General features: G+C 44.6%; 1 protein-coding gene across 2 annotated transcripts in view; it reads right to left on the minus strand.

The window, feature by feature from the left end:
• The window catches only part of LOC139260323 (cilia- and flagella-associated protein 46), a 681,403-nt gene that overhangs the window by 645,150 nt on the left and 18,196 nt on the right, over nt 1–18,057 (minus strand). For both annotated transcript variants that reach the window (XR_011592768.1, XM_070876797.1), the window contains exons 5-7: nt 11,125–11,289; nt 9,520–9,643; nt 91–185 (exon numbers count right to left, since the gene is read on the minus strand). Coding sequence is in view for 1 of the 2 variants with exons in the window: in XM_070876797.1 (XP_070732898.1) it covers nt 91–185; nt 9,520–9,643; nt 11,125–11,289 (384 nt within the window). In the remaining variant the exon portion in view is untranslated. The remainder of the gene's footprint in view (nt 1–90; nt 186–9,519; nt 9,644–11,124; nt 11,290–18,057) is intronic.

Below are 18,057 nucleotides of genomic sequence, written 5' to 3' on the forward strand. Positions count from 1 at the left end.
ATTCGGCCCAATTTCATACTTTTCCTGAAGTTTATACTGTTATTGCTTCTTTTTGAAAAAGCAAAAGACTGACCTAAGCAAGATACTTACGATTTCAATCTCTGCATTCTATAAATCACTGTCAGAGGGATGGAATTTTTGACTTCTTTGGCCACATTGGCAAGATTCACAAGGTTGTGATACACCTAAAGTCCAACAATTTCATGTTTAAAATGTATTCTCAAAAGTAATAAACCAAAAAGACCTTAGTATTTTTATGCTGAAGGAAGAAACCTCATACATGGAACATGGTTTAATTATATTGATTACTCTCTCGGAGTTCTTCTGCATGATCATTCAACAGAAATAGACTCTAGAATTGTTTCGTTCACAGCAAACTCTTACATAAGGTAAAAAGCAAACTAAAAAATATTGATTCTTCTCCAAGTGTTTTATAGCAGGGGTTCTCACCTGGAGGTCCACAGTCCCCTAGGGGACCACAAGAAGGTTTAAAGGGATCCACCAAAATAAGATTTTAACTGACACTACCCTCCACCCAGCACCACCTCTTATCACTGACTGATAGCCAAGCCCTTTTGCACTGTGGGAAAACAGCTTAGTGCAACCAATATGGATTGAGGGCAAGGAGTGAGGAGCCTATCAGAAATCTGGAGTATCTCAACCTGCTACAGTGTTGCTCACGTGCCAGCTCGTGCAGCTTCATCCCACATTGTCGAGAGTGCAGCCACAACTTGCACAAGTGATAGGGACCTCTCACCCTGACTGAGGTACATGAGAAGCCGGTGCAGGCCCTCTGGGTTAAATATGACAACGCGACATAGATGTGCTGGATTAAGTGCTGACCCCGGCTGTAGAATTTGGCCAGTGCCAACATCAGTGTGTGCATGGGCCGGAAGGATTTTTGGACTTTTGAAATAGATCTGTACCCTTTTAAAATGGAGACACACATGGGCTGCATTTCAAAATGGAGTTTGGACTTTAAAAGGACTGATTTTTGGTTTCTGTGAACTGTCTGTCTTTTGGGTGGCCATGGGACCAGTCTCAACGCTGACGTCTTAAAGGCAGAAGCCTTTTCATTTTGAACTTTGTGTGATTTGTGGAAAAACACCTTTGTCCATGGAGCCGGTATGTCTGAATGGACAATGAGGTTTGCAAGCCAAATGTAACACCTCTGGACTCTTTCAATGAAGGAGCAGTCAAGAACTCAACAAACAGTTAGTACTTCAAGAACTGCTCATTAACAGAAATGGCCTACATTGTTTTCATCAAGATGACCAATCCAGGACAGAGACATCACCAGGAAGACCAACTAACATCTCTGCGACCATGGTAACCACGAATCGCCCAGCCAGTTTTGTGTATTATATGGGGTATAAAGATGCTGAACTTTGGGGGGATCGGTGGCTTACTTTTTCTACCAGCTGGAACGGATTTCCCCGCGTGGCTACCCGTCAGAGCGTTCATGCACAGCCGACGTCTCAGCAGCACGGCACGGTGCCCCCGAGTCGGCTGCGGGGCGGATGAGACTGTCACCCATCTCCTTCAGGATTGCGCCTTCGCAAGGCAGGTTTGGAAAGAGATGCAGTGGTTACTGTCGTGGTTCATCCCAAGCAGCTCCGTAACATAGGACTCTGTGCTCTACGGACTGTTCCCAGGGACACACACCGAGACAGATATCACCTGCTGCTGGAGGGCCATCAACTCGGTCAAAGACGCTCTTTGGTCTTGCCGAAACTTGCTGGTCTTCCAGAGCAAGGAGATGTCCACGTCTGCGTGTTGCAGACTGGCGCAATCCAAGATCCAGGATTACGTGCTGAGGGACGCACTTAAAATTGGTGCAGTCGCCGCAAAGGCACAGTGGGGGAAGGGCCACAGTTTAAAGCCCTTCTGCCACTGTAAACCCGGAGGCAGCAATCAGTACAAAACTCCCCTCGGGCTGTACTTGTAACTTCTTTTTTGTGTACATGGAGCACTATGATCTGTAAACACCAATGTAGTGCCATGTACAATGCAAGGTCTGTTTCGTAATGCACGTTGAAAAGAAAAATGTAAATGTACCGTCAACCATTCCGTGTACTGTATAGTGACACATGTAATGTAATTTGTTGAATGTACTACAATGTATCCCGTATTGTACCGAATTGTACTTGAACTGAAAAGCAAGGAAATGTATCGAACGGAACTGCCATCAGCATCCAAATGTAGTGTATGGGATTGCTGACCGCAGCAAAATGTACTGAACTGCTTTTGAATGTACTGTACAAATTTTTATATGAATAAAGTATACTTTGAAATTTTAAAAAAGTGGCTACGCGTCCGTCAACGCTCCAGCAACACCCGAAGTGAGTGCATCGCCGTACCGCCTGAACGTAATTCTCTAAGCCTCATCCATGCCTCTGTTAGGCGCGGTTTTGTCTTTAGAGTAGAAAGGATCCGGGCCTGCGTGAATCAACAACAAGGGCTGGTAATTATATCCAGCATACACCTCTGGAAATCCCCAAGACTGCCAGTGTGATTGGCTGCTGAGGAACTGCAAGTATCTAAGACGCAGGCTAGCAATTGTGTGTGTGTGTGGAGGCTTCCAAGTGTTGTTTCTGACCAAACCAGGAGAGGGGTTTGGTTAGAAGGGTTTCCATTATCTAGGCTTAGATTCTGGGAAGAGTTTGGTTTGGCGTAACCAACAGGGTGGGTATTTAATCTAAGGTTTTAAGCTTGTGTCCAAAGTCACCTACTCTTTAAGCCGTAAGTGAGAAACATAGAAACATAGAAACATAGAAAATAGGTGCAGGAGCAGGCCATTCAGCCCTTCTAGCCTGCACCGCCATTCAATGAGTTCATGGCTGAACATGAAACTTCAGTATCCCCTTCCTGCTTTCTCGCCATAACCCTTGATCCCCCGAGTAGTAAGGACTTCATCTAACTCCCTTTTGAATATATTTAGTGAAGTGGCCTCAACTACTTTCTGTGGTAGAGAATTCCACAGGTTCACCACTCTCTGGGTGAAGAAGTTTCTCCTCATCTCGGTCCTAAATGGCTTACCCCTTATCCTCAGACTGTGACCCCTGGTTCTGGACTTCCCCAACATTGGGAACATTCTTTCTGCATCTAACCTGTCCAAACCCGTCAGAATTTTAAACGTTTCTATGAGGTCCCCTCTCATTCTTCTGAACTCCAGTGAATACAAGCCCAGTTGATCCAATCTTTCTTGATAGGTCAGTCCCGCCATCCCGGGAATCAGTCTGGTGAACCTTCGCTGCACTCCCTCAATAGCAAGAATGTCCTTCCTCAAGTTAGGAGACCAAAACTGTACACAATACTCCAGGTGTGGCCTCACCAAGGCCCTGTACAACTGTAGCAACACCTCCGTGCCCCTGTATTCAAATCCCCTCGCTATGAAGGCCAACATGCCATTTGCTTTCTTAACCGCCTGCTGTACCTGCATGCTAACCTTCAATGACTGATGTACCATGACACCCAGGTCTCGTTGCACCTTCCCTTTTCCTAATCTGTCACCATTTAGATAATAGTCTGTCTCTCTGTTTTTACCACCAAAGTGGATAACCTCACATTTATCCACATTATACTTCATCTGCCATGCATTTGCCCACTCACCTAACCTATCCAAGTCACTCTGCAGCCTAATAGCATCCTCCTCGCAGCTCACACTGCCACCCAACTTAGTATCATCCGCAAATTTGGAGATACTGCATTTAATCCCCTCGTCTAAATCATTAATGTACAATGTAAACAGCTGGGGCCCCAGCACAGAACCTTGCGGCACTCCACTAGTCACTGCCTGCCATTCTGAAAAGTACCCGTTTACTCCTACTCTTTGCTTCCTGTCTGACAACCAGTTCTCAATCCACGTCAGCACACTACCCCCAATCCCATGTGCTTTAACTTTGCACATTAATCTCTTGTGTGGGACCTTGTCGAAAGCCTTCTGAAAGTCCAAATATACCACATCAACTGGTTCTCCTTTGTCCACTTTACTGGAAACATCCTCAAAAAATTCCAGAAGATTTGTCAAGCATGATTTCCCTTTCATAAATCCATGCTGACTTGGACCTATCATGTCACCATTTTCCAGATGCACTGCTATGACATCCTTAATAATTGATTCCATCATTTTACCCACTACTGAGGTCAGGCTGACCGGTCTATAATTCCCTGTTTTCTCTCTCCCTCCTTTTTTAAAAAGTGGGGTTACATTGGCTACCCTCCACTCCATAGGAACTGATCCAGAGTCAATGGAATGTTGGAAAATGCATCCGCTATTTCCAAGGCCACCTCCTTAAGTACTCTAGGATGCAGTCCATCAGGCCCTGGGGATTTATCGGCCTTCAATCCCATCAATTTCCCCAACACAATTTCCCGACTAATAAAGATTTCCCTCAGTTCCCCCTCCTTACTAGACCCTCTGACCCCTTTTATATCCGGAAGGTTGTTTGTATCCTCCTTAGTGAATACCGAACCAAAGTACTTGTTCAATTGGTCTGCCATTTCTTTGTTCCCCGTTATGACTTCCCCTGTTTCTGACTGCAGGGGACCTACGTTTGTCTTCACCAACCTTTTTCTCTTTACATACCTATAGAAACTTTTGCAATCCGCCTTAATGTTCCCTGCAAGCTTCTTCTCGTACTCCATTTTCCCTGTCCTAATCAAACCCTTTGTCCTCCTCTGCTGAGTTCTAAATTTCTCCCAGTCCCCAGGTTCGCTGCTATTTCTGGCCAATTTGTATGCCACTTCCTTGGCTTTAATACTATCCCTGATTTCCCTAGATAGCCACGGTTGAGCCACCTTCCCCTTTTTATTTTTACGCCAGACAGGAATGTACAATTGTTGTAATTCATCCATGCGGTCTCTAAATGTCTGCCATTGCCCATCCACAGTCAACCCCCTAAGTATCATTCGCCAATCTATCCTAGCCAATTCACGCCTCATACCTTCAAAGTTACCCTTCTTTAAGTTCTGGACCATGGTCTCTGAAATTACTGTTTCATTCTCCATCCTAATGCAGAATTCCACCATATTATGGTCACTCTTCCCCAAGGGGCCTCGCACAATGAGATTGCTAATTAATCCTCTCTCATTACACAACACCCAGTCTAAGATGGCCTCCCCCCTAGTTGGTTCCTCAACATATTGGTCTAGAAAACCATCCCTTATGCACTCCAGGAAATCCTCCTCCACCGTATTGCTTCCAGTTTGGCTAGCCCAATCTATGTGCATATTAAAGTCACCCATTATAACTGCTACACCTTTATTGCATGCACCCCTAATTTCCTGTTTGATGCCCTCCCCAACATCCCTATTACTGTTTGGAGGTCTGTACACAACTCCTACTAACGTTTTTTGCCCTTTGGTGTTCTGCAGCTCTACCCATATAGATTCCACATCATCCAAGCTAATGTCTTTCCTAACTATTGCATTAATCTCCTCTTTAACCAGCAATGCTACCCCACCTCCTTTTCCTTTTATTCTATCCTTCCTGAATGTTGAATACCCCTGAATGTTGAGTTCCCAGCCCTGATCATCCTGGAGCCACGTCTCCGTAATCCCAATCACATCATATTTGTTAACATCTATTTGCACAATTAATTCATCCACCTTATTGCGGATACTCCTTGCATTAAGACACAAAGCCTTCAGGCTTGTTTTATTAACACCCTTTGTCCTTTTAGAATTTTGCTGTACAGTGGCCCTTTTTGTTCTTTGCCTTGGGTTTCTCTGCCCTCCACTTTTCCTCATCTCCTTTCTGTCTTTTGCTTTTGTCTCCTTTTTGTTTCCCTCTGTCTCCCTGCATTGGTTCCCATCCCCCTGCCATATTAGTTTAAATCCTCCCCAACAGCACTAGCAAACACTCCCCCTAGGACATTGGTTCCAGTCCTGCCCAGGTGCAGACCGTCCGGTTTGTACTGGTCCCACCTCCCCCAGAACCGGTCCCAATGCCCCAGGAATTTGAATCCCTCCCTGCTGCACCACTGCTCAAGCCACGTATTCATCTGCGCTATCCTGCGATTCCTACTCTGACTATCACGTGGCACTGGTAGCAATCCCGAGATTACTACTTTTGAGGTCCTACTTTTTAATTTAGCTCCTAGCTCCTTAAATTCGTTTCGTAGGACCTCATCCCTTTTTTTGCCTATGTCGTTGGTACCAATGTGCACCACGACAACTGGCTGTTCTCCCTCCCATTTCAGAATGTCCTGCACCCGCTCCGAGACATCCTTGACCCTTGCACCAGGGAGGCAACATACCATCCTGGAGTCTCGGTTGCGGCCGCAGAAACGCCTATCTATTCCCCTCACAATTGAATCCCCTATCACTATCGCTCTCCCACTCTTTTTCTTGCCCTCCTGTGCAGCAGAGCCAGCCATGGTGCCATGAACTTGGCTGCTGCTGCCCTCCCCTGATGAGTCATTCCCCTCAACAGTACCCAAAGCGGTGTATCTGTTTTGCAGGGGGATGACCGCAGGGGACCCCTGCACTACCTTCCTTGCACTACTCTTCCTGCTGGTCTTCCATTCCCTATCTGGCTGTGGACCCTTCACCTGCGGTAAGACCAACTCACTACACGTGATACTCACGTCATTCTCAGCATCGTGGATGCTCCAGAGTAAATCCACCCTCAGCTCCAACTCCGCAACGCGGTCGGTCAGGAGCTGGAGGTGGACACACTTCCCGCACACGTAGTCGTCAGGGACACCGGAAGCGTCCCTGAGTTCCCACATGGTACAGGAGGAGCATAACACCCGACCGAGCTCTCCTGCCATGACTGAACCCTTAGATACACTTAAACTGGTAATAACAATGTTAAAAGTTACTGACCAATATAAGAAGAAAAAGAAAAACTACTCACCAATCACCAGCCAATCACTTACCCCCTAGGCTGTGACGTCACCTTTGTATCTTTGCCTTCTCCCTGTAGCTGCACCGGTACGCCTCTCGCCGACCCCGGACTCGCGCTGCTCCGAGCTCCCGCCTCCTCGACAGACTGCTCGAACTGCCCGACTCCCGCTGGCCTTTATAGGCCTCTCGCCGACCCCGGACTCGCGCTGCTCCGAGCTCCCGCCTCCTCGACTGACTGCTCGAACTGCTCGACTCCCGCTGGCCTTTATAGGCCTCTCGCCGACCCCGGACTCGCGCTGCTCCGAGCTCCCGCCTCCTCGACTGAGGAGTAGGGATTGTTGTTTTGTGAGTATAATAAAAGGAATCGATCTTTGACCAACCTGAACCATTTTGTTTTTGTCTGATCTATCCATAGTAGGCCTTGGGTCCGAACTTGGGGGTTGTGGGGCTTGTGGTTCACGGTATAATTTGGAAGACCAACCGAGTGGCATCCGCTCACAGCTGGGTTACACAGTAATCCTGCTGGGACGCTGCGCATCAGGCATAGGAGAAGACCTATCTGACCTTGGTCTCTCTCTCTCTCTCTCTCTGTGGGATTACCCGCTATTCGACGGGCTAGGTAGGAACTATTGGCAAAAGCTCCTGCCGTCCAAAGGAGAAAAACCCGAACCGGGGAGTTTTAAAGCACGGATCGATTCAAGGGAGAAAGTCATAGATACAGGGGGCACACAAAACAACCCACACGGCCTAGGTACTAACTGCAACTGAGAGCCGAACACACAGGAACTGTTACAGAGCCTGGAACGTGCAACAAGAGGCAAAAAAAAGAATTAATTTGCATGTAAAGTGACCAATGGCTTATGTGGAAATCAATCCAGCTGCTGGAAATTAATAATACTGATGGGCAGGGGAACTACTGTCAGGCTGACCTTAACATCAGGCTACATGTTGTGTGCCATTGTATCACTTTCAGTTTCTGTTATTATTAAAAAGGAATTTCAATTCTTAACTATTGGAAAGCAAATTGAATAAATATTTCTTTAAAAGTAACTGCATTAGAAGCTGCATTTATTTTTTGTTGCAAAGCTGGGTGCCAGCTTCTTATTCTGCGCCTGGTCCTCCTCCATGAGCCCGTTCAACTTTTGGTCACAAGCTTTCCAGCTGTTAAAAATTAACAAACCCCTTTGGGAATTTTGATACTTTTTCTTAACTTTTAAAAAATGATGTTGAGTATTTATTATGTTGAATTCTGCATAGGTTTGGAAACATGCAGCTCTTTGTGGGATCCATTGGGCCTGATTCGGGCCCCTACGAGGTGCGCACGCGCCGGTGGGGTCCCTACAAGTTCCGGGTTTAGGCAGCGAAGCACATGCGCCTAAACTCGGAAATTGCAATCTGTCAATCGCACGCCTCTGAAACTATTTGCCCAACTCCTGCCCAGCGAATATCCTTCAAATTCTTGCAACTGATGAAAACAGACATAAGGCCTCTTTTATCAGCATATGACTTTTAAAGCAGAGAATACATTTTTTGAATAATTTAAACATTTAAAAATCCTATTAAATACAGTAAGTTTATTTTAGACCTTGTAAAATATGTAAATTTATTTTTCAAAATATTAAATTTTTGTTTTAAATAATTAATTAAATTCCATTTTGATTAATTTTAAATGTGAATTCTTTTCTTAATTTATTTTTAAGTGCTTGTGTATTTTGGGGGATATTCCCATTCATACTTATGGTGATTGGAACGTGAATCACTATATGTATGATAAAGAATACCCAAACTCTGAAAGGTTGGGCTGGCCCACATGATCCCAATGATGCGTATTTAGATCACATAGAGGCCCAAGACCAGAAGTCTCCGAAACTCCGGGAATAACAGGTACTTCCATAGAAATTTTGAAGGAAGTAAAACAAAAATAATAATAAATATATGTTCAATATGTATAACTAATTTTTATAAAGAAAAAGTACTTGCGTTACAGGGGGTCTGTGGATTTTTTATAGCATGCGAGGGGAGCCTCAGAAGCAAAAAGGTTGAGAACCCCTGTTTTACAGAAAGCAATTTTCGCACATTGAAAAGAAATCTAAATACTCATAGTAGTAACTAAAATTAATCACGAAGATAATTTCATTTGCAGAGCTCTAGGAAGCAATCAGTTATTGTAAGAGATATAGCCAAACATTTCACCATTCTGAGTTTTGACATGCCTGCAAAGCAATTAAACTTTAACTGACCTTAAATTGCACATTTCTTACCAAACAATTAAACTCTAATTGACTCACTTTAGCAGCAGAAATCCATATACTGCAATGCACCAAATGACACTTCTATCTTTATAAATTTGTTACAGATTGAAAGCCATCTTTTTTAACAAAAAAAGTTAGATGGCTATTTAATGTTGAGTGTTTCTGAATTTTGAGAGACACTCTGGTTTAGCTAAAAGCACGTAGTTCTATACAAGAAGCTTATGCCTCATCTACTATTAAGAATCTTACCGTTGGTTACACTATTATGAGATTAAAATAATGTAAAACAATCTTAATTAAACCTAAATATCCTATTCTATTACTATGAATTGATTTTGAATATTTTAGCTATTCAGCTGAATCACTTATGCTTGAAAAATCTGCAGTTTTAAATGTCAAAGTAAAAACCTTTTACCTGTATAGAAAATATTTTCTTATACATATGTGGAACATTATGTTGAATAAATTCTGCCGTACTATAGGCGTAAGTTGATGCGTCTTTTTCTTTCCCAGCATCCAAATAACATTCAATTAGTGCACTGAAAAAAAATTAGAAATGTTTGTTTAAAACTTTAAAAAAATGTAGCAATGCATAACTGATAATTATTTTAAATTTAAAATTATGCTTATCCTTGCCTTCCCCTCACTCTCCCCCCACCCCACTTCCACCACCCCCCAATGATCAACAGTGGGACATCTGGGATAACTTGTTCCCTTCCCTAGTTCAGGAGCACTGAGGCCAATTGTAGTATTTCATTTTCTACCAGAGATGGCATCAATGAAGCTAGCACAGAATAGGAATTGAATGTAGCTGCTTCGGTTCGTCATGACTCAATACCACAAGGTGATGCCAGGAAGAGCCATAGCGGTTATTTTACTGCATAACATCAATAAAGATGAAAGTACAACATTTATTTGGTGCATTTGACCCCCAAAGATGCTTTAGGTTAGGTCAATGTCAGTGAAGTACCACTGTGGGTCTGTCATGTTCCTCAACATGTAAACCAGTACTGCAGCATATGGGAATCCCACCACTATGTTGCCAAAGTCCATAAGCCTCCTGCAGTATGGTTAAACGCCAGACTACCACCTCAGTTCAGCCAAACCCAAGGCCGTTCCCCAGTGCTACCAAAGTTGAAATCCATTCCCCAATGCTACCAAAGCGCAGGACAAATGCCAAGAGGAACTATAGCCCATTCCCTTATAGGTTAGGTCAATATCAGTGAAGTGCTACTGTGGGTAGCAATTACAGATACTGCTAACTACTTATAAAACTTAACAGTACTATATATTCTAATGTGTCAAATATCAGCTGCGATTTATTTCCATAATTACTAACAATTATTTTTAAAAAACATGAAAAGAAATAGATTGCTTGGAAGTTTCCCTTCAAGAGCAATAAAAATGAAAGAATTTTGGAATATAGTTACCTCTTTTTTTAAATTAATATCCAGAATACAATACATTGATATTATTTGTTTTACTTATTTGTTAAGCAAAGCCTCGATTTTAAAATTCTCATCCTTGTTTTCAAATCCCTCCATAGCCTCGACCCTCCCTATCTCTGTAATCTCCTCCACCCCAAAAACCCTCTGAGATATCCGCACTCCTCTATTCTGACCTCTTGAGCATCCCTGACTTTGATCAGTCTGATATCATCCCTGCCAAGGCCCGAGCTCTGGAATTCTCTCCCTAAACCTCTCCACCTCTCTACCACTCTTTCCTCCTTTAATACACTCCTTAAAACCTACTTCTTTTCCCAAGCTTTTGCTCATCTGCACTAACATCTGCTTATGTGGCTCGGTGTCAAATTTTATTTTATAACGCTCCTGGGAAGCGCCTTAGGATGTTTTACTACGTTAAAGGCGCTATATAAATACAAACTGTTGTTGTTGAAACACGACCAATATTGGCTTTTAGATCGTTGAAAGCATAAAATTCTAGTTACTATTTGATTGCTGATACAATTTTGGGTTAAACATGTGGTTTCATAGTGAAAGAAAAGTAGTAAGTAGCTTACATCTTTAATTGAGCCCTCCATTCATAGTCCAAGTCATTAATGACCTGCAATGCTTTTATAATTTCACACAGACTGACGATCACATGAACGTAGGAGCCTGGCTTTAAAAATGGCCTTATCATCCTCCAATATAGAACAGATGCATTGTAAACCAAGAAGTGGTATCTGTAAAACAAGATTTTTAATTTGTAACAAAATACTTGAGTTGACTGCACAAATAGATACAAATGTGGATGATCTGATAGCCATCACAGAGACGTGGTTGCAAGGTGACCAGGACTGGGAATTAATTATTCAGGGGTATTTGACAATCCGGAAGGACAGACAGAAAGGAAAAGGAGGTAGGGTAGCTCTATTGATAAAGGATGGAATCACTACGATAGTGAGAAACGATATTGGCTCAAATGATCAGGATGTTGAAACAGTTTGGGTGGAGATAAGGAACAACAAGGGGAAAAAGTCACTGGTGGGTGTAGTCGAAAGGCATCCTAACAGTAGCAACTCTGTTGGTCGCAGCATAAACCAGGAAATAGTGGGGGCTTGTAAAAAGGGAACAGTAATAATCATGGGTGATTTTAACCTCCATATTGATTGGACAAATCAAATTGGTCAGGGTAGTCTCGAGGAGGAATTCATAGAGTGCATAAAGGACAGGTACCTTGAGCAGTATGTAATGGAACCAACCAGGGGGCAAGCTATCTTGGATCTGGTCCTATGTAATGAGACAGGATTAATAAACAATCTACTAGTAAAGGATCCCCTTGGAATGAGTGATCATAGCATGGTTGAATTTCAAATTCAGTTGGAGGGTGAGAAAATTGGATCTCAAACCAGCGTACTAAGCTTAAATAAAGGAGACTATGAAGGTATGAGGGCAGATTGGCTAAAGTGGACTGGGAAAATAGATTAAAGTGTAGGACGGTTGCTGAACAGTGGCATACATTTAAGGAGATATTTCACAACTCTTAAGAAAAATATATTCCAGTGAGGAGGAAACATAGAAACATAGAAAATAGGAGTTTTCTTCGAGCCTGCACCGCCATTCAATGAGTTCATGGCTGAACATGCAACTTCAGTACCCTATTCTTGCTTTCTCGCCATACCCCTTGATCCCCCTAGTAGTAAGGACTACATCTAACTCCTTTTTGAATCTATTTAGTGAATTGGCCTCAACAACTTTCTGTGGTAGAGAATTCCACAGGTTCACCACACTCTGAGTGAAGAAGTTTCTCCTCATCTCGGTCCTAAATGGCTTACCCCTTATCCTTAGACTGTGACCCCTGGTTCTGGACTTCCCCAACATTGGGAACATTCTTCCTGCATCTAACCTGTCTAAACCCGTCAGAATTTTAAACATTTCTATGAGATCCCCTCTCATTCTTCTGAACTCCAGTGAATACAAGCCCAGTTGATCCAGTCTTTCTTGATATGTCAGTCCCGCCATCCCAGGAATCAGTCTGGTGAACCTTTGCGGCACTCCCTCAATAGCAAGAATGTCCTTCCTCAAGTTAGGAGACCAAAACTGTACACAATACTCCAGGTGTGGTCTCACCAAGGCCCTGTACAACTGTAGTAACTCATCCCTGCCCCTGTACTCAAATCCCTTCTCTATGAAGGCCAACATGCCATTTGCTTTCTTAACTGCCTACTGTACCTGCATGCCAACCTTCAATGACTGATGTACCATGACACCCAGGTCTCGTTGCACCTCCCCTTTTCCTAATCTGTCACCATTCAGATAATAGTCTGTCTCTCTGTTTTTAACCACCAAAGTCGATAACCTCACATTTATCCACATTATACTTCATCTGCCATGCATTTGCCCACTCACCTAACCTATCCAAGTCACTCTGCAGCCTCACAGCATCCTCCTCACAGCTCACACTGCCACCCAACTTAGTGTCATCCGCAAATTTGGAGATACTACATTTAATCCCCTCGTCTAAATCATGAATGTACAATGTAAACAGCTGGGGCAACAGCACAGAAATTGCGGTACCCCACTAGTCACTGCCTGCCATTCTGAAAAGTACCCATTTACTCCTACTCTTTGCTTCCTGTCTGCCAACCAGTTCTCAATCCATGTCAGCACACTACCCCCAATCCCATGTGCTTTAACTTTGCACATTAATCTCTTCTGTGGGACCTTGTCGAAAGCCTTCTGAAAGTCCAAATACACCACATCAACTGGTTCTCCCTTGTCCACTCTACTGGAAACATCTTCAAAAAATTCCAGAAGATTTGTCAAGCATGATTTCCCTATCACAAATCCATGCTGACTTGGACCTATCATGTCACCTCTTTCCAAATGCGCTGCTATGACATCCTTAATAATTGATTCCATCATTTTACCCACTACCGATGTCAGGCTGACCGGTCCATAATTCCGTTTTCTCTCTCCCTCCTTTTTTAAAAAGTGGGGTTACATTGGCTACCCTCCACTCCATAGGAACTGATCCAGAGTCTATGGAATGTTGGAAAATGACTGTCAATGAATCCGCTATTTCCAAGGCCACCTCCTTAAGTACTCTGGGATGCAGTCCATCAGGCCCTGGGGATTTATCGGCCTTCAATCCCATCAATTTCCCCAACACAATTTCCCGACTAATAAGGATTTCCCTCAGTTCCTCCTTCTTACTAGACCCTCTGACCCCTTTTATATCCGGAAGGTTGTTTGTGTCCTCCTTAGTGAATACCGAACCAAAGTACTTGTTCAATTGGTCTGCCATTTCTTTGTTCCCCATTGTGACTATCATTGAAAGATTTGCGACACTGCAGCCTGGTCCTCCTGACGACATCCCTGCTTGTGCCCTCCTCTGCAATGTGCAACCAGGCTGCGTTCGTCTCCTGGGGAGGTCTCTTCCACCCATTGGATGGGAAGATAACCTCCCTGTGTGTTGTGACTCCCTCCATAAGCCCAATCAGGAGAAAATCATATTGGAGACCGGGATGGAGCCAACAGTGAAGCCGCAATCCAGCACCGAAGTCGCCAAGGTCGGGAAAATCACAGCCTATGTGACAAATACTCCCCATGTTAATTTACATTAATGCTGTAGCTCTTGAAGTAGAACCTAAGGGACAACATTTTTTTTTAGAAGTGAGCAAGAGTACTTCAAGAAGGATGGCTTTGTAGTGGGAATCCCTCGTGTGAGCTGCTGTGATGCCAAAAAGCTGTCTAAGCAGTCAATCACATTACAGAATTCTCAGACAGGAAACCAGGAAATGGGAAGCTGCTTTTATCTGGACATTAAAAATGTTACAAAGAGCAAAACAAAGATTGGGACCCTCACATGGGCATAAGGTAGAACCTGAAATATCCTGAACAAAATTTTAAATAATTTTTTTTTTACATTTGTTAAAATTTTTAGTTTTTATCATAATGGAGAATTTGACACTGCACAAATATAAAAATTAGCTTTTCAGGGTCAGAATGCTTGTTTACCAGTCAATATGCTGTTAAACCCCCCTCCCCCCACACCCCCATCCCAATTACACCTATTCCAACAAGGGTAGTTAACAGTGATAATACCACGGAAAAGCTCAAGTTTTGTCGGTTTCACTGATTACACTAATTGCCAGCTATGTGGGGATGCAGGGGTGCAGCCAGTGTTGGAACAGTGAATGACTGACCGCAACTTCAGTATTTCCACGTTTAAACGTGCATTCGTTACATCCTGAAGGTGTGGCCACTTACAAAGAGGTAATGATGGCGATCACTGCTAGTTCGCCGTTATTACCCATTGCAAATTCCAGCCTAATATAGCTAATTGCAGAAGAAAATTTAATACTGGAAGTAGGATACTGCATGAAAGAAAGCAATGCATGTGAAAAGGAAAGGGAATGGATGTTTGCAGATTTGGTGGAAGGGGGAAATGGACTCAGTCTGCTGCACAGGATTAAGATGTACAGTTTAATCCGGCCAAATTAACATGTTTATGACATAAGAAATTTCTACACACACAAGAGTCTGCTCAATCAATTCTCCTTCAGTGTTATATTTCACAATGTAGTAGAGAGAGAACAATTCAGTTCCATGTAAACATGATTAGGCAATATAAACTCAAAGATAGTGTAAAATATAGCCTCAAGGCTTAATCTGATGATGTCCACCCTGAATAACTTCTGGAAGTGGAAGAAGAATGAGACCACCTACAATAATCTGGACAACCAAAATTAATTTTGATGATTTCCATCTGAATGTCACCAAGCAGTCGCAGCAGATTATCCAAACACAGTCCCCAGTAAAAAGAAGATTGTACAGCTCTTTAAACTAAGATGGCTCACAGAAGGCCAAAAATGTAAGGAAACACCATAAATTCCAACTATTAAAAAGACAACTGGTAAAATAACTGGCATTCTCCAGGAATTCATAAACATCAGTGTTCCTCAACATAGGGGAAAAGTGATGCATTCCTAACCGCACCACCTGTGTCACACCCTTCAAGTGAGTCTGCATTATCTGCAGCAACACAGAGAGGAACAATGCGACAACATGATCAGGTTTCCTTAAGTAAAGGTGTATCATCATAGACCTTAGTGTAAAGTACGTAATGGAGGTGGTGCACTTTTTTATGCATTAAATGTGTTACTGGTGTTTTACCTGTTCATGGGGATATTTAAGAACAGTACAAAAATGTGGAAAGAGTGCAACCAAAGCAACAGCTGAAGATACATTTGATAGATATTTTTCAAAGTTTCCAACCAAAAAGGGAACAGTAGCATAGTGGTTATGTTACTGGACTAATATTCCCATTGCCTGGATTAATGATCTGCAGACGTGAGTTCAAATGCCACCACGGTCGTAGGGGAATTTAAATTCAGTTAATTAAATAAACAGAGTGTTTTGTTCCAACAAATTTTTGTGTGTCCATCTGCGCATGTGCGCCCTGGAGTCTGCCCCCGAGGCGCTACGCATGCGCATGATCGCCCTGGACTCCGCCAGGCCCCCTCTCCGTCCCGTGCATGTGCAGACTCCTCGAACCCGAACCGAAAGTGGGGCCGTTGCTGCTGCTGACCACGTTGCTTTGCTAGACCGACCCCGGAGCTGCTGCTGACCGCATCAATAAATTTCATGACATTTTTTACATTATTTCCATGTCGTATGTTTGATTTATCCTGCATCATTTGGATCAGTGACTATTGCCAGCTGCTGGGGCTTTTGGACTAGCTTTCGAAAAGCAAAGAATTAGAGCTGGGATGGGGCATGAACTTGGGCTACGTGTGCCAGGAGCTTGGGCTGGGGGATCAAGAAGTTGGGCTGGGGGTGTCAGGAACTTGGGCTGGGATGGGACATGATCTTGGACTGGGAGTGCCAGGGGCTTGAGCTGGGGGGTCAGGAACTTGGGCTGGGGGTGTCAAGAACGAGTGGGAATGGGGCAAGAACTTAGGCTGGGGGTGGGCAGGAACTTGGGCTGGGGGGCAGGAACTTGGGCTGGGATGGGGCATGAACTTGGGCTGGGAGTGTCAGGGGCTTGGGCTGGGGGGGGGGGGACAGGAACTTGTGCTGGGGGTGTCAGGAACGAGCTGCGATGGGGCAAGAACTTGGGCTGGTGGATGGGAAAGGATCTTGGGATGAGGGCTGGGACAGAAACTTGGGCTGCGGGATGGGGCAGGACCTTGGCTGGGAGATGGGGCAGGAATTTGGACCGGGGTTGGGCTGGGATGTCAGGAACTTGGGTTGGAGTGTCGGAGATTTGGGCTGGGGCGTCGGGAACTTGGGCTGGGGCGTTGGGAACTTGGGCTAGGGCGTCGGGAACTTGGGCTGGGGCGTTGGAAACTTGGGCTGGAAGTGTCAGAGGTTTGGGCTGGGAGGGTTCAGGAACTTGGACTGGGAGTGGGCAGGAACTTGGGCTGGGGAGGCAGGAAACTGGGCTGAGGGGGACAGGAACTTGGACTGGAGGGGTCAGGAACCTGGGCTGCGGGGGCAGGAACCTGGGCTGCGGGGGCAGGAACCTGGGTTGGGGTGTCAGGAACTTTTGTTGAGGTGTCAGGAACTAGGGTTGGAGTGTCAGGAACTTGGGTTGGGGTGTCAGGAACTAGGCTTGGAGCGTCAGGAACTAGGCTTGGAGTGTCAGGAACTTGGGTTGGGGTGTCAGGAACTTGGGTTGGAGTGTCAGGAACTAGGCTTGGAGTGTCAGGAACTTGGGTTGGGATGTCAGGAACTTGGGTTGGAGTGTCAGGAACTAGGCTTGGAGTGTCAGGAACTTGGGTTGGGGTGTCAGGAACTTGGGTTGGGGTGTCAGGAACTTGGGTTGGAGTGTCAGGAACTAGGCTTGGAGTGTCAGGAACTTGGGTTGGGGTGTCAGGAACTTGGGTTGGTGTGTCAGGAACTAGGCTTGGAGTGTCAGGAACTTGGGTTGGGGTGTCAGGAACTTGGGTTGGAGTGTCAGGAACTTGGGTTGGGATGTCAGGAACTAGGCTTGGAGTGTCAGGAACTAGGCTTGGAGTGTCAGGAACTTGGGTTGGGGTGTACAGGAACTAGGCTTGGAGTGTCAGGAACGAGGCTTGGAGTGTCAGGAACTTGGGTTGGGGTGTCAGGAACTTGGGTTGGGGTGTCAGGAACTAGGCTTGGAGTGTCAGGTACTAGGCTTGGAGTGTCAGGAACTTGGGTTGGGATGTCAGGAACTAGGGTTGGGCTGTCAGGAACTAGGGTTGGAGTGTCAGGAACTAGGCTTGGAGTGTCAGGAACTTGGATTGGGATGTCAGGAACTAGGGTTGGAGTGTCAGGAACTAGGCTTGGAGTGTCAGGAATTTGGGTTGGGATGTCAGGAACTAGGCTTGGGATGTCAGGAACTACGGTTGGAGTGTCAGGAACTTTTGTTGGAATGTGAGGAACTAGGGTTGGAGTGTCATGAACTCATGTTGGGATGACAGGAACTAGGGTTGTGGAGTGTCAGGAATTAGGGTTGGGATGTCAGGAACTAGGATTGGAGT

This window comes from Pristiophorus japonicus, chromosome 3, assembly GCF_044704955.1.
Source record: "Pristiophorus japonicus isolate sPriJap1 chromosome 3, sPriJap1.hap1, whole genome shotgun sequence".
NCBI lineage: Eukaryota > Metazoa > Chordata > Chondrichthyes > Pristiophoridae > Pristiophorus > Pristiophorus japonicus.